Source organism: Rhinoraja longicauda, chromosome 9 (genome assembly GCF_053455715.1).
Source record: "Rhinoraja longicauda isolate Sanriku21f chromosome 9, sRhiLon1.1, whole genome shotgun sequence".
In the NCBI taxonomy this organism is placed as follows: domain Eukaryota; kingdom Metazoa; phylum Chordata; class Chondrichthyes; order Rajiformes; family Arhynchobatidae; genus Rhinoraja; species Rhinoraja longicauda.
The window spans coordinates 44,645,980-44,660,356 of NC_135961.1; the positions used below are offsets into that span (position 1 = coordinate 44,645,980).

Sequence of the window (14,377 nt, forward strand, 5' to 3'; positions counted from 1 at the left end):
CTTTTAATGAGTTCCTCATTATCCATTGACCAGGTCACAACAGAAGTGTCGACCCAAGTGTGCTTGCTGTGTTCCATGATTACATCAGAGTGAAACCAATGGTGGCAGAAGCAAACCAGATCACTCGAGAGTTAAATAAGGTAATCTCTCTAACGTTCTACCTCGTCGGAATCTCTTCATCTTTATCTTCATTCAGGCAAGCAGTATCTCATACATTAGTGCAAAATTGGAAGAGCCTGCACTTATCTAATAACTCTCATGTTCCTCAGACATCCTAAATAATTTTTTCAACCAATTATGTCTTAACGATGTTTTGGAGGCAAGTTTGATGGAGCCTGCTCCTCCACATTATTCTTCCATACGCAGTAAATTAATGAATGAAAATCTGTTTTTGGTGTTCAAAAAGAATAATGCTTCTAGTTCACACAATGGTAGTATGGTTTGTCCTGTGTTGACATGGTGGCCAAATTAATGTCTAAAATGCAGCACCTGCAACAGAGTTGTACTTCCTCAGTGTTGCATTGAAGACGCATCTGAGGTTATGCTCCCAAGATCTGTCTTGGATTTGTTGAAAATTTTTGAGGGTCATTTTATTTTCTAAATTTGAGGTACAATTTGAATTTTACAATAACAGGATCTATGCTTTGAACTGGAAGTGAAAAATTTGGCTTTAACAGACTCCAGAGGCTCTGACCTGGCAAAGGAAGTGATAGTGAAGGTGACAAACAAAGTAACTGATCAGGTAAGAAGGAAGTTATTCATGTCATTCTTTGTTACCATTGACATCTCACTAAGAAAACAGTTCCTAAGACCTTTCCCATATTTTTCTACACCTTCCAAATTAAAAATGTATTTTCTTCCCTTGATGCCATTAATTATGGAAGGTAAGTTGCTTTGGTGGATGTAGAAGACAATAGTTAAATATGAAAGGCTAAGGAAAAAGTTTACTATTAAAGAGAATTTGACATGCGGTGCTTTTCATTCAATTTGATCAAAGTCTCCACTCTTCCACATATCTGCAATAATCCTTCATTCCTGCTCCAAGGCAGTAATAAGTGAAGTAGGTGGCTCTTCTTGTTCATTCTTTCATTGGCCACTGTACATCTTGAGTACATCTCCTTTCAATCAATCTTAGTTTAGGGATACAGCATAGAAAACAGGCCATTCGGTCCACCGATTCCATGCTAACCATCGATCACACATTCACACTAGTTCTATGTTATCCCTACACATTAGGGGGAATTTTACACAGGCCAATTAACCTAAAAACCCGCACATCTTTGGGACGTGAGAGCAAAAGCACATGGTCACAGGGAGAATGTACAAACACCACACAAATATCACCTGAGGTCAGGATTGAAACCACATCTCTGGCGCTGTGAGGCATGTTACTGAAAATCAGTCCCAGCTTACCCAATCTTTTCTTGTAGCTAATTTTCTTCTGCCCAGTTCAATTAAATCATCCCTACACCTTCAAAGTATTATCTCTCTCTCCTTGTCATAATCGCATAAAACGCAGTGTTTTATAAACTCTACCATGGCTTCTTTGCCTCAGTTACGAAAGGAATGTATCCAATTATATATTCTCTTCTGTGTTGAGTACGTTTTTAGAAGGATTGATCCAAATGCGTCTTCATTGTTACAGATATGGGTCTGGTCAAAAGCCAAGTTTGTGAACAGGAAGTTCATCATGGAAGACGTATATCAGCGTTTTGTTGATGGGGAGAATATTTCTGTGGACAGGGAGAGTGATCCATTCTGGGATCCTATTGAAGTTGTTCATTTAGGTACAGCTTACGTCTGGCTTCAGTCTCTGAACTACTGTATTGCACTAGAGGAACATGTGGAGTTTCATAATTCCCAGGGAAAAGAAGAGGCTACTTTACAGATGAACCTGGTACCATGCAACCCAAGTGGACAGTAAGTTTCAGAATTGACTAGTCAGTTATTTTTTCTTTTAAAAATAACTGTTGGAACAAAAATATATTGCATTTTTCCACATCCACCAAGAACGTGCTTGGGAAATCTTACCAAACAGGCTGAGATTGTTTTTGGAGTTAACTTGTCTGGTTCCCTTGCCGAACTACAAAAAGACCAAAAGTAAACTTTTATTTAGAAAGTAAATATGCTTAATTCCCAAGTATCCCTTTTAACTTCAGTGTGAAACATAAGTTCAATCACATCATATATATGGTCCAAATAAAGGTGGTTCCATGGGGAACTAGCAACCAGGAGCAATTCATGGCTCAGCTCACTTTCAACATTTGCTTCGCCCCTCAGCTTTACAGCACAGCTGACTACAGTACGAATGGTGATTCTATCCTTTAAATGGGATTCCTTATACTGTGGAAGGAGACACGTGTGGATAAGTGTTTGAATTATGTAATTTTATTTTCCTTTATTAAAATATTTTAAAATATATGTTAATGTTTAATGGCATTTTCAGTAAATATTTTATTAAAATTATTTGAATGTTTCCATCAGATATGTTTAAAACAGTTCAGAAGCCTTTGACAGGAGTGAATCTCTGGGGTTGGTGGGGAGGGAAGGGGGAAAAGTCAGGACCTTCCATATCCAGATGAAGTGATGCCAGCCAGGGACAGTAGGTTGGTCATTACCCTAGTCAATCTGGGCAAATGAAAACGTAATCTGCATTTTGAATTCAAATGTAAGTGCACCAGGTCATTTTGTGAGAATGTGCTGTTAAACCAAGTATAGGTCTGGTCTGGGGACCATATCACTCGTGGGAATTACAAATCTCTAACTGTACCTGTAGTATAATTGGCTTTGGTTTATTATTGTCGCATGAACAGAGATACAGTGAAAACATTGTTTTCATCGTCTTTTGGGAATTTTAAGTTAACTGGTACTTTTTTTGCAGACCTCTGAAAGAAGAGGAGGTCCTTATTGATCCCACTGAGTTGGTGGGGCACAGGCTGGATTTCCAAGTTCAGATAACTCAATGCCTGGGGATCAAATGGCTGAAACAGAACATCAAAAGAGGAATTCAGATTTTGTGAGAAATTCCTTCTGTTAAAACAAAATCTTGAGCTTTTTGATAACATGATAAAGTGATAATATACCAATTGCATGTTCACCGACATATGAAACCAGGAGCAGGGTGTCCTCGTTTTTCAGAAAACGGGGCTTCCCCTCCTCCATTATAGATGAGGCTCTCACTAGGGTCTCTTCTACATCCCGCAGCTCCGCTCTTGCTCCCCATCCCCCCACTCGCAACAAGGACAGGATCCCCCTCGTTCTCACCTTCCACCCCACCAGCCAGCGGATCCAACATATCATCCACCAACATTTCCGTCACCTACAACAGGACCCCACCACTGGCCATATCTTCCCATCCCCTCCCCTCTCTGCATTCCGCAGAGACCGTTCCCTCCGCAACTCCCTGGTCCACTCGTCCCTTCCTACCCAAACCACCCTAACCCCGGGCACTTTCCCTTGCAACCGCACGAGATGCAACACCTGTCCCTTTACCTCCCCCCTCAACTCCATCAAAGGACCCAAACATTCTTTCCAGGTGAGACAGAGGTTCACCTGCACCTCCTCCAACCTCATCTATTGCATCCGCTGCTCTAGATGTCAACTCATCTATATCGGCGAAACCAAGCGCAGGCTCGGCGATCGCTTCGCTGAACACCTGCGCTCGGTCCGCATTAACGCAACTGATCTCCCGGTGGCCCAGCATTTTAACTCCCCCTCCCATTCCCAGTCTGACCTCTCTGTCATGGGCCTCCTCCAGTGCCATAGTGAGGCCCGCCGGAAATTGGAGGAGCAGCACCTCATATTTCGCCTGGGCAGTTTGCGGCCCGGTGGTATGAACGTCGACTTCTCCAACTTCAGATAGCTCCTCTGTCCCTCCCTTCCCCTCCTCCTTCCCAGATCTCCCTCTATCTTCCCGTCTCCACCTATATCCTTCCTTTGTCCCACCCCCGACATCAGTCTGAAGAAGGGTCTCGACCCGAAACGTCACCCATTCCTTCTCTCCCGAGATGCTGCCTGACCTGCTGAGTTACTCCAGCATTTTGTGAATAAATCGATTTGTACCAGCATCTGCAGTTATTTTCTTATACGCAGGGGTAGACTTACTACCCCCTCTAATCTGTTCCACCATTCAGTAAAAACATCGCTGATCCAGTCTTGGCTTCAATACCATTTTCTCATTCTCTCCCCATACTCCTTGAATCTCGCGAGGTTCAAATGTCTGATAATTTCCACCATGAATTTATTCAATAATTTGACCTCTCCACTTGTCTAGGATAAGTAATTCCAAAGATGCACCACCTTCTGAGAGAAGAATGTTCTCTTCATCTTCATTTGAAATGGACAACCCTTATTCTAGATGCCTCTATTGATATTCTACCTCAGAAACTTTTAAGTTCCAATTAGATCATCTTGCATTCTTTGATACTCTAATTAGTACAGGCCAACTGCTCATCTCTGTACATACCATCACCACCTTATCTCTAAGAAACAATCTAATGAACCTTCTCTGCATTGCCTCCAAAGTAAGCATACCCATTTAAAAAATGTGAGATCAAAATTGCATGCAGAACTCCAGCTGTGGTCTCAACAATGCCCTGTAAAGTTGCACCAAAATGCCCTAGCGTCTATACTTCGCCACCTTGCAATAAACTTTGTACTCCTCCCTATTCCATCAACCTTCCTAATTCCCCTCTTGACCCTCTGACTCTATTTATTCAACATTTTAGACTGGATGATGAAAAATATCGTCCATCTAAAAGGAAGACCAAAATCATCATCTTCCATCACTTTTACAATTTCTGTTCCCTAACTGTATACTCAGAAACTGAACCAAACTGTTCATGATGCTGGTGTCACATTAAGCCCTGAACTAAGTTCTGAGCTCACATCTGCAGAACAGTTAATGACACCTTTTTAGTATTCCCATTGTCATCTCACTCCTACTTTGTAAAGCTCATAAGCCACTGAAGCCCTCGTCCATGCTTTTGTTACCTCAAGACAACTATTCCCTTGGTCAGCCATCCTATTTTCTATAAATTTATCCAAAGCTTTTTGCCGTATCCCAAGTCACACCATCCCCATTGTTTATCACTCTTGTGCTTGTTGATTTAGCAAAGCTTCAATCCTAAAATTCTCATCCTTGTTTCTCATTATCTTCATGGCTTTGCCACTCCCTGTCTCTGTAACCTCCTTCAGCCATGAAGTTTTCTAAGGTAACTACACCGTAGCTGAAAACTCTTCAGCGTCTCCAGGTGTAATGTGTCCACCAATGAGTTATACCTTCCAAGAACTAGATGCTCTAGAATTCCCTTCAGAATCCTTCTGCCCCACTTGTTAATACCTACTTCTTTGATTAACTCCCCAAGGTGTTATTTTTTTATGAACAGTTTTAGGGCATTTTTATTTGTTGAAAGTGATGTAGACAGGGGAGGGAGTAAATTGCTTCTATTGATAATGCGAAAACTGAGGGAACGCTCACATCAAAGATTTTGAGCTCAGTATGGTGTCCATACCTCAATCTTCACAATTTTTGTGTTACATTTTTGGGTTATTATTATTATTATGTTACTAATGATTGTACTACACTCACCATACCCTTTTTCTCTTGTGATATTTACTTCTATTAGCAGTGCATTCTTGGGAATCTAGCTGTAGATATCCAACAGTGTTCATTCATAAGCTGCTTAACTCTATTTCATGAAAACACTAAAAGCAACCTCCTTGTCCAGTAAGGACATACAGCACAGGAATAGATCCTTTGGCTCACCATGTCTATACTGAATATGATGCCAAGTTAGACTAATCCCTTCTGCCTGCTTGTGATTCATATCCCTCCATTCCCTGCATATCCATATGCCTATCCAAAAACCTCTTAAGCACCACTATCGTATCTGCTTCCATCTCCACCCCGGAAGCATATCCAGACACCCTATCAACTAACTCATATTACAAATCCAGTTTGCATTGACCACCGAGAGATCTTGAGGGTCTGAGATGAATAGAATGTACCAAATGTTCCGCTTTTATAAATTTAATATCTGTAAAAAGATAATCTGCTATTTCTACATTAGACTTCATTTGTAAAAGTTGTGGACTAGAATTACCAGAATATCTTGTAACTGACAGTGCAATTCTAAATCTCTATTCCAGAGTTGATGCATCACTATTTAGATAATAAAAAAACACCTGACGATCTTATGGCCTAGGGATAAGAAGAAAAAAATTAATTGCATGCTAATCCTTTTCAGATATCATGTACTAAATCAACCATATGCTTTCCACTCGGACCCTGTCTGGAACACAGTAAATGCAAGAATTGATCACATGATGCAGTTCACTGTCAAGTGTGTGTCACAGGAGTTACTAAACTATCTGCAAAATCATGCCCTGGTTCTGCAACTCTGGGGTTTACAAGGTAATAAAAAATCTAGACATTGTTTCATGTTTCCTTGTTTGGGGAAATGGGCCTGTTGAAAGCAAATAATTGACACTTAAATGAATTAAAGCCAGAAACCTCTCCCCTCAGAATATTGGTTTTCAACCAAGCAGTAAGTGCTAATAATCTTTGTTATATTCGAAGGGATGCTAGCATAACTTGGGAGACACATTGGCACTACTAGAAGAACTGCTACCTCACAGCTCCAGTGACCTGTGTTTGATCCTGATCTCCAGTGCTGTCTGTGTAGTGTATCCCTATTTTCCCTCGAATCACATGGGTTTCCAACATGGTGCTGCAGTTTTCTCCCTCATCCCAAGGACATGCAGATTGATAGGGAAACTGGCCATTGTAAGCCACCCTTAAAGTGTACGTGAGTGGTAGAATCTGCAGGGAGTTGATGGGAATTTACATTGAACAGTGAAGGATTATTGTGAATGGTGATTGATGGGCCAAAGAACCTGAATCTATGCTGTATGAAATTATGACATTATCATGGATAGCCAATGAAGCAGATATCCCACATATTTGTAAAATGTTAAAAAGGCATTAATTTCAAGAGGCTGCTGCTGCTCAATGTTCCCAATTATCAACAGCATGCGATGTGCAGTAGTCCAAATCCAAAAAGGACATTGCAATTGCAGCAATTGAAGTAGCTTCTCGGTAATATTCCACAGTGGTTCTCTGCACTGAACTCACACAGCAGCCACCTGCACTTCCATTAGTTGTTTAAGCAGCTGCAAAAAGCACAAATCAAACTGCAGGTTTTGGAAATTATGTACAAAAAGTGAAAATACAAGAAACAACCTCAATAGGCTGCTTAGCCTCTCTGTACGATGTAAGTTCTTTATTTCTGAAACTGCAAACCATTTGGTTCAGTGTTGCAGACCTTAAGGCAGTGGGTTTGTCAATGTCTTCCTACATGGGCGGTCATGGTGGCGCACCGGTAGAGTTGCTGCCTTACAGCGAATGCAGCGCCAGATACCCGGGTTCAATCCCAACTACGGGTGCTGTCTGCACGGAGTTTGTACTTTCTCCCCGTGACCTCGTGGGTTTTCTCCGAGATCATCGGCTTCTTCCCACACTCCAAAGACGTACAGGTTTGTAGGTTAATTGGCTTGGTAAATGTAAAAAAATGTCCCTAGGGGGTGTAGGATAGCGTTAATGTGCGGGGTTCCCTGGTCGGCGCGGACCCGGTGGGCTGAAGGTCCTGTTTCCGCGCTGTATCTCTAAACTAAAAAAACGAAGCTTCATTCTCAAAACCAATCTCTACGATGACTATTCAATCAGTGACATAAAATTGCATGACAAAGAACAGCAAAATTGGCAGAAGTAATAAGATCACAGCCAATAATCACCCCAATGTTGGTGTTTGGGAAGGGACTGGAAATGGTTTCAGAAAACATTAATTTGCAGAATAAAACAGCCAAACTTTTCTAATGGTGGAGGATTGCTGGGAGGGGAGGTGGAGGTCATACATTGGGGTGTACATTCTTCCCAAGCACATCGGATTTGATAGCAGGCCTTCTCCAGTTTTGGGAGCTAGTCCCAGTTAGAACACTGTAGACAGAAAATGAAAGACTGAGGTAATAAATGGTAGGGGAGTCAGCCATGGGCTTGCCTCTTAGCTTGAAAGCAGGTGAGCCAGGGTGACAGCACCTACGGTATAAAAATAGAGAATGCTGATAATTCTCAGCAAGACAGGCATCATTAGTTGATAGAAATATCGAATCGTCGATGACCTATCTTCAGAAGATTTACAGCATCCAGAATTTTTTTTGTTGCTTTTTTGACATTGCCCATTAATATGTCTGGCTGACCCACTGACTGTAAGGCTGGTAGACTCTCTATAGTATGTACGAGCCGGCCAAGGTCTTATGTCTAACTGAATTTGCTTTAATTTCTGGCAGTCTAAATCCAAACTAATTGCAAAGTGGAAATGAACAAAACTGGTGTTCCATTGACGAATCTCTCCCATTTAATTCCTCATAAAATTGTAGTATGTTTTTCTTTTATCATAACTATATTTTTGTTGGCAGAATGAATATCAGTACAGTAAATCTCGTTATAACGGACCGTGGGGGGGAATGTTGTCCATTCATCACCGCCTTCATCACCTCCCGTCTGAACTACTGCAACAGCCTCCTCTATGGCTCACCCTCAAAAATCATCAGTAAACTTCAATACATTCAAAACTCTGCTGCCCGTCTACTCACCCACTCCCCGATCCGTGACCATATCACCCCCGTCCTTTACAAACTCCACTGGCTCCCCATCCCCCAGAGAATCCAGTACAAAATCCTCCTCATGACCTACAAAGCCCTCCATAACCTGGCCCCATCCTACCTGACTGACCTCCTCCACAGGCACACTCCCACCTGCACCCTCCGCTCTGCTGCTGCCAATCTCCTGTCCCCCCCCCATCCGGACCAAACTCAGATCCTGGGGGGACAGGGCTTTCTCCATCGCTGCTCCCACCCTATGGAACTCACTACCCCAAACCGTCAGAGACTCCTCCTCACTCACCACATTCAAAACATCACTGAAGTCTCACCTCTTCAGCACTGCCTTCAACCACTGAAGGTCACCTCACCTTCTGTCTCCTTTCTCTGTTCGTTTACTTATTTATCTATTTATTCACTTCTCTATGTTCTAGAAATCCCTGTAAAGCGTCTTTGAGTGTTTGAAAAGCGCTATATAAATGTAATGCATTATTATTATTATTGCCAATTGTCCACCACAACTGTGTAAGGGTTTATCATTGTATAAGTAGTAGTAGCAGTGCTAGAGTCACACAGCAAGTCAGGTAGCAACATTGGAGAACATGGATAGGTGACCTTTTGGGTCTCTTCTCCAGACTATTGGTCCAGAATTGTACCTGGTATCTAGGTGAGTTGATGACCCTGACCTACTGGTGGCTGGGGGAGAGGCGGGGATCAGCAGAGTTATGATCGCGGTAGGTGAGTAAGGCTCAGCGTGGCATAGAGGTTGCCTGGGAGGCAGTGGCATTGGCAGCCCAGCCTGATGGCGACCAGAAAGCTGGCGTGGGCTGGGAATGGCATCTGCAGCACAGCCTGGCAGTGAAGGTCCGTAGATCAATCCACGATAATCAAAATCCATTATAAAGAAGTCCGTAAAAAAACAAGGGTTTACTGTACTGTAGTTGTGTCCCATATTGAGTACTTTTTTCCTTGATTTTTTAGAAGGTTGTACGGAAATGGTCTTTCCTGGTGATTTTGAGATTACTGATGAAGGCAGTATAATTATAGATTATAGCGACGAGAGATCGCTGCTACCCCGCAGTAGTGGTAGCGGGGTAAGTACTCCCTATTTTATCTGCATTTTCTTTGCAAAGAAACAGTTCCCGGAATTTTCTTTCGAAAATATATTTCCACATTTTATCATATAAATTGGTGGAAGTGCAAACAGTGAGGAAGGTTGTCAAGGTTGACAGGTGGAGTTTAATCTGGACAAGGTTGCGTTGTTGCATTTTGGGAGGTCAAATGCAAAAGGAATGCAGGAGCATTGATGTGCAAAGGGACATTGAGGGGAAAGAGAGAAGTCCATGGATTCCTGAAAGTGGGGACACAAGTACATAAGGTGGTAAAGAAAGCATATAGGTTGCAGAATAGGTGCACCAGGATGCTGCCTGAGTATTAGCTGCAAGGTTGGACAAATGTGGACGTTTTCACGAGAGCATCGGAGGTTAAATGGGGAACCTGATCAAAGTATGAGACACATAGCTAGGGTATATGGTCAGAGTCTTTTTCACAGGATGGAAATATCAAATAATAGAGGAATGGTTGATGGAATTTAATACTGAGAAATGTGAGGAGTTGCATTTTGGGAAGTCTAACATTTGCAGGACCTACAAGTCAAGTTTATTTGTCACATACACATACACGATTTGCAGTGAAATGAAAGTGGCAATGTCTGTGGATTGTGCACAAAAAAGAATTACAGTTACAGCATATAAATAAAGTTAATAAAGTTAATATAGAGAAGACAAAATTTAGTCCCTGGGGTTATAAAAGTTGACAGTCCTGATGGCCTGTGGGAAGAAACTCCGTCTCATCCTCTCCGTTTTCACAGCGTGACAGCGGAGGCGCTTGCCTGACCGTAGCATCTGGAACAGTCCGTTGCTGGGGTGGCAGGGGCCCCTCATAATGTTGCTTGCTCTGGATCTGCACCTCCTGATGTATAGGTCCTGCAGGGGGACGAGTGTAGTTCCCATTGTGCGTTCTGCCGAACGCACTACTCTCTGCAGGGCCATCCTGTCCTGGGCAGAGCTGTTCCCAAACCAGACTGTAATGTTGCCGGACAGGATACTCTCTACAGCCCCAGAGTAGAAGCAATGAAGGATCCTCAGAGGCACTCTGAATTTCCTCAGCTGTCTAAGGTGGTAAAGACGCTGCTTTGCCTTACCCACCAGTGCGGCAATGTGCGTTGCCCATGTCAGATCCTCTGTGATGTGGACTCCCAAGTATTTAAAACTGCTCACCCTATCCACAGTAGACCCATTTATCTCCAGTGGTGTGTATGTCCTTGGATGTTTAGCCCTTCTAAAGTCCACAATCAGCTCCTTAGTTTTAGTGACATTCAAGAGGAGGCTATTGTCCTGACACCAGAGTGCCAGATCAGCCACCTCCTCCCGGTAGGCCTTCTCATCGTTGTCGGATATCCGACCCTGGGGAGTGTTGTAGAGCAGAGGGATCTAGGAGTGCAGGTGTATAGTTCCTTGAGGGTTGAGTCGCATGTAGATAAGGTAGTCAAAAAGGCTTTTGGCACATTGGCCTTCATCAGTATTGAGTAGAGAAGTTGGGAGGTTATGTTTCAGTTGTATAAGACATTGATGAGACCACATTTAAAGTATTGTGTTCAGTTCTGGGCACCATGTTATAGGAAAGATGTTGTCAGGCTGGAAAGGGTACAGAGAAGATTTATGAGGATGTTGCCAGGACTTGAGGTTCTGAGCTATAGGGAGAGGTTCAGTAGGCTGTGACTCTATTCCCTGGAGCGCAGGAGGATGAGGGGTGATCTTATAGAGGTGTATAAAATCATGAGAGGAATAGATCGGGTAGATGCACGGAGTCTCTTGCCCAGAATAGGTGAATCGTGGACCAGAGGACGGGGAAAAGATTTAATAGGAATCTGAGGGGTAACCTTTTCACACAAAGGGTGGTGGGTGTATGGAACAAGCTGCCAGAGGAGGTAGTGGAGGCTGGGACTAACCCAACTTTTAAGAAACAGTTAGACAGGTACATAGATAAGACAGGATCGGAGGGATATGGACCAAACACAGGCAGGTGGGACTAGTGTATCTGGGACATGTTGGCCGTTGTGGGAAAGTTGGGCCGAAGGGCCCTTTTCCACACTGTATCACTCTGACACGAGGGCATTATTTTAAGGTGATAGGTGCCAAGTTTAAAAGAGATGTGCAGGGAAAGTTTTATGTTTTACATGGAGAGTGGTAGGTGCCTGAAATGCCAAGTGGTATAAGCAGATACAATAGGAATATTTATGTCAATTAGACAGATACATGAACAGACAAGGAATAGAGAGAATATGGACTGTGTGGAGGCAGGTGGGATTAGTTTAGATTGGCATCGGGATCGATGCAGACATCCAGAGCTAAAAAGTTTGTTCCTTTGCTGTCGTCCTATGATCTACCTGCAGAATAACTAATTGCCACAGATCAATTTCATTCAGCATAATGCAGTATTTCCATGCTGGCCGCTTGGAGAGGTTGCAAAAGTAGAGACATGGGAACTTGTAGCACCCATTTTGAAATACTCTGTTTACTTTCAGTGGATTGATGTAAATTTGTACTCTAATAGCATTAAAAGACTAATGTTGATTATGATTTATGGCTGACATCTAAGTGTTAAATGGAACAAATCGACAGAGGCAATGATGGACTAAATAATCAAAAATGCTATTGGAATGTTTTCCATTATAACCAGTTTGCTAGAATTTTAAATGCAAATAAAGAGAAGAGAATTAAAAAATATCAGTCAAGCCATTCAGAAGAAAAGTATGCAGTACATCGTTGAACCAGCTACTTTTTTTGGTCAAGGTAATTCTAACTAAAATATGCAATGGTGTTGCTGAAGATTATTTTTTGATCTTTGTACAAATAAAGTGAAAAACACTAATTCAATCGAACAGAGCACTAGTTACCTAAGATCCAAAAACGAGAAGGTTTGTATGTCTTGTTTCCTTTTGACCAGATTACATTTGTAATATTCACATGTTGTGCTCTGCTTGAAACTTAAATTAGAAACTGATAACATCTTAATAGATTGTGTGCAACAATTCATGATCAAAATTATTACCCAATTTGTAGGAGGTGGGAGATGACCAGCTCTCTGAACTTTACACCAAGTTATCAAAGTTGGAGCAAGAGACTAATCTGTTGAGGGACATCAACAGAACCTTAAGAAAGGACAATGTCAGCTTGAAGGCCACCATAAAGAAAATGATGAATGATGGTAATAAAGAAGAGACGATTGGCTTTCGTGCCTGCTGCAAATTAATTCAGGTTGCAAAAGAATCGCGCTGGATAATATTTGGTTCCCGACATATAAATGAAATACAGGATCAAACTCTGTTTAATATAACAACTGTTTAATATAAACCATGGGGCCTAAGATTCAATTTCACGCCATAGGATTAAACCATTCAGTCACTCAAATCAGCCCGACCATTTTGCTAGATAATGATGGATCTGAACAGCATTTTTTCTGTAACACTTTGGAACCTTAGCCTAGATAAGTCCATCAGTTTTGTATTTGAAACTTCAACTGATTCAGTAATCATGCCTACTGGGAAGTAGGAAAATTGTTTCAGGCTTCCACTGAATTTTGTGTGGAAAAATTGTTGCACAATTTCAATCCTAATTTGCCAACAACTAATTTTAAGATACTGCCCATTGTGCATCTAGTCTACCAAATCACTCACAATAGATCAAGTCAAATGATGGAAACATAATTTAACAATAAGAATACTTTCTGTTAAACTTGCTCTTTGCCCTTTGCAAGGTTCATGCCTCTTTTGCATTCCATTTGAGACAGTTCATTAGTAATTGAGATGAGAAATAATGCATCACTTTCTCGAATCATTAAACGTTCCAACAACTTTTCAATTTGTTTATAAATCATTCTAATGGAAATTTCTAACAATAAATCCATTGAATAGAATTACTTTTCCCTCTCATGGGCTATAGTGTCACAGTACACACTTAGTAATAAGGAATCAGTATCAAATGTTTTACAATGTCTTTGTTCCTACTTTTCTCATTAAGTGATTGTAAATGCACAGTTATTTTGTTTGTGCAGCTCGGTTGTCCAGTGAATGCCCTGTATCCAAAGGCCTACAACAACTGTCTAAAGGGACATACATTTAAAAAAAAAATTACATTATGGGGGAGCAGGCTGCATGGGACGTGGTACCTGCAACATTTCAAAGGTTTCTGTACAAAAGTTGCACTTCACAGCCAAAATAATCATAAAAATCACATTCATCTTCATTAGTTTAGAAAGCTCACACACACACCAGCAGGACACAAAGTGCTGGTCAGCAGGTCAGGGAGCATCTCTGGAGAACATGGACAGGTGACGTTTTGGGTTGAGACCCTTTTTCGGACTGATTGTAGAGGGATGAAGAAAGCTGGAAAAGGGGAGAGGCAGGGCAATGCATGGCATTGACGTAGACGAGTGGTTATTTTAGACACTAGCATCTGTTCTCCAATGAATTAGATCATGGTTGGTCTTTATCAACTCCAGTTATCTCTTATACCCAGATTTCAAAAGATGTTTGGATATCCCGAATCTTTTGTGGTGGGGAAAATGAATTCTGACTTAACTGTGATAAGTGTGAGGTTATTTGGAAGTAAGAATAGAAAGGCAGATTATTATCTGAATGGTGTCAAGTTAGGAGGAG

General features: G+C 41.8%; 2 protein-coding genes across 2 annotated transcripts in view; one reads left to right on the top strand and one right to left on the bottom strand.

Moving 5' to 3' along the window:
• adss2 (adenylosuccinate synthase 2) overlaps nt 1-14,377 on the bottom strand; it is a 612,379-nt gene that overhangs the window by 384,743 nt on the left and 213,259 nt on the right. The window lies entirely within an intron of this gene.
• kif28 (kinesin family member 28) overlaps nt 1-14,377 on the top strand; it is a 46,510-nt gene that overhangs the window by 30,541 nt on the left and 1,592 nt on the right. Inside the window, 7 exon segments of the mRNA XM_078405879.1 lie at nt 34-140; nt 635-742; nt 1,646-1,920; nt 2,882-3,016; nt 6,249-6,415; nt 9,640-9,752; nt 12,783-12,927. Coding sequence (XP_078262005.1) covers nt 34-140; nt 635-742; nt 1,646-1,920; nt 2,882-3,016; nt 6,249-6,415; nt 9,640-9,752; nt 12,783-12,927 — 1,050 coding nt within the window.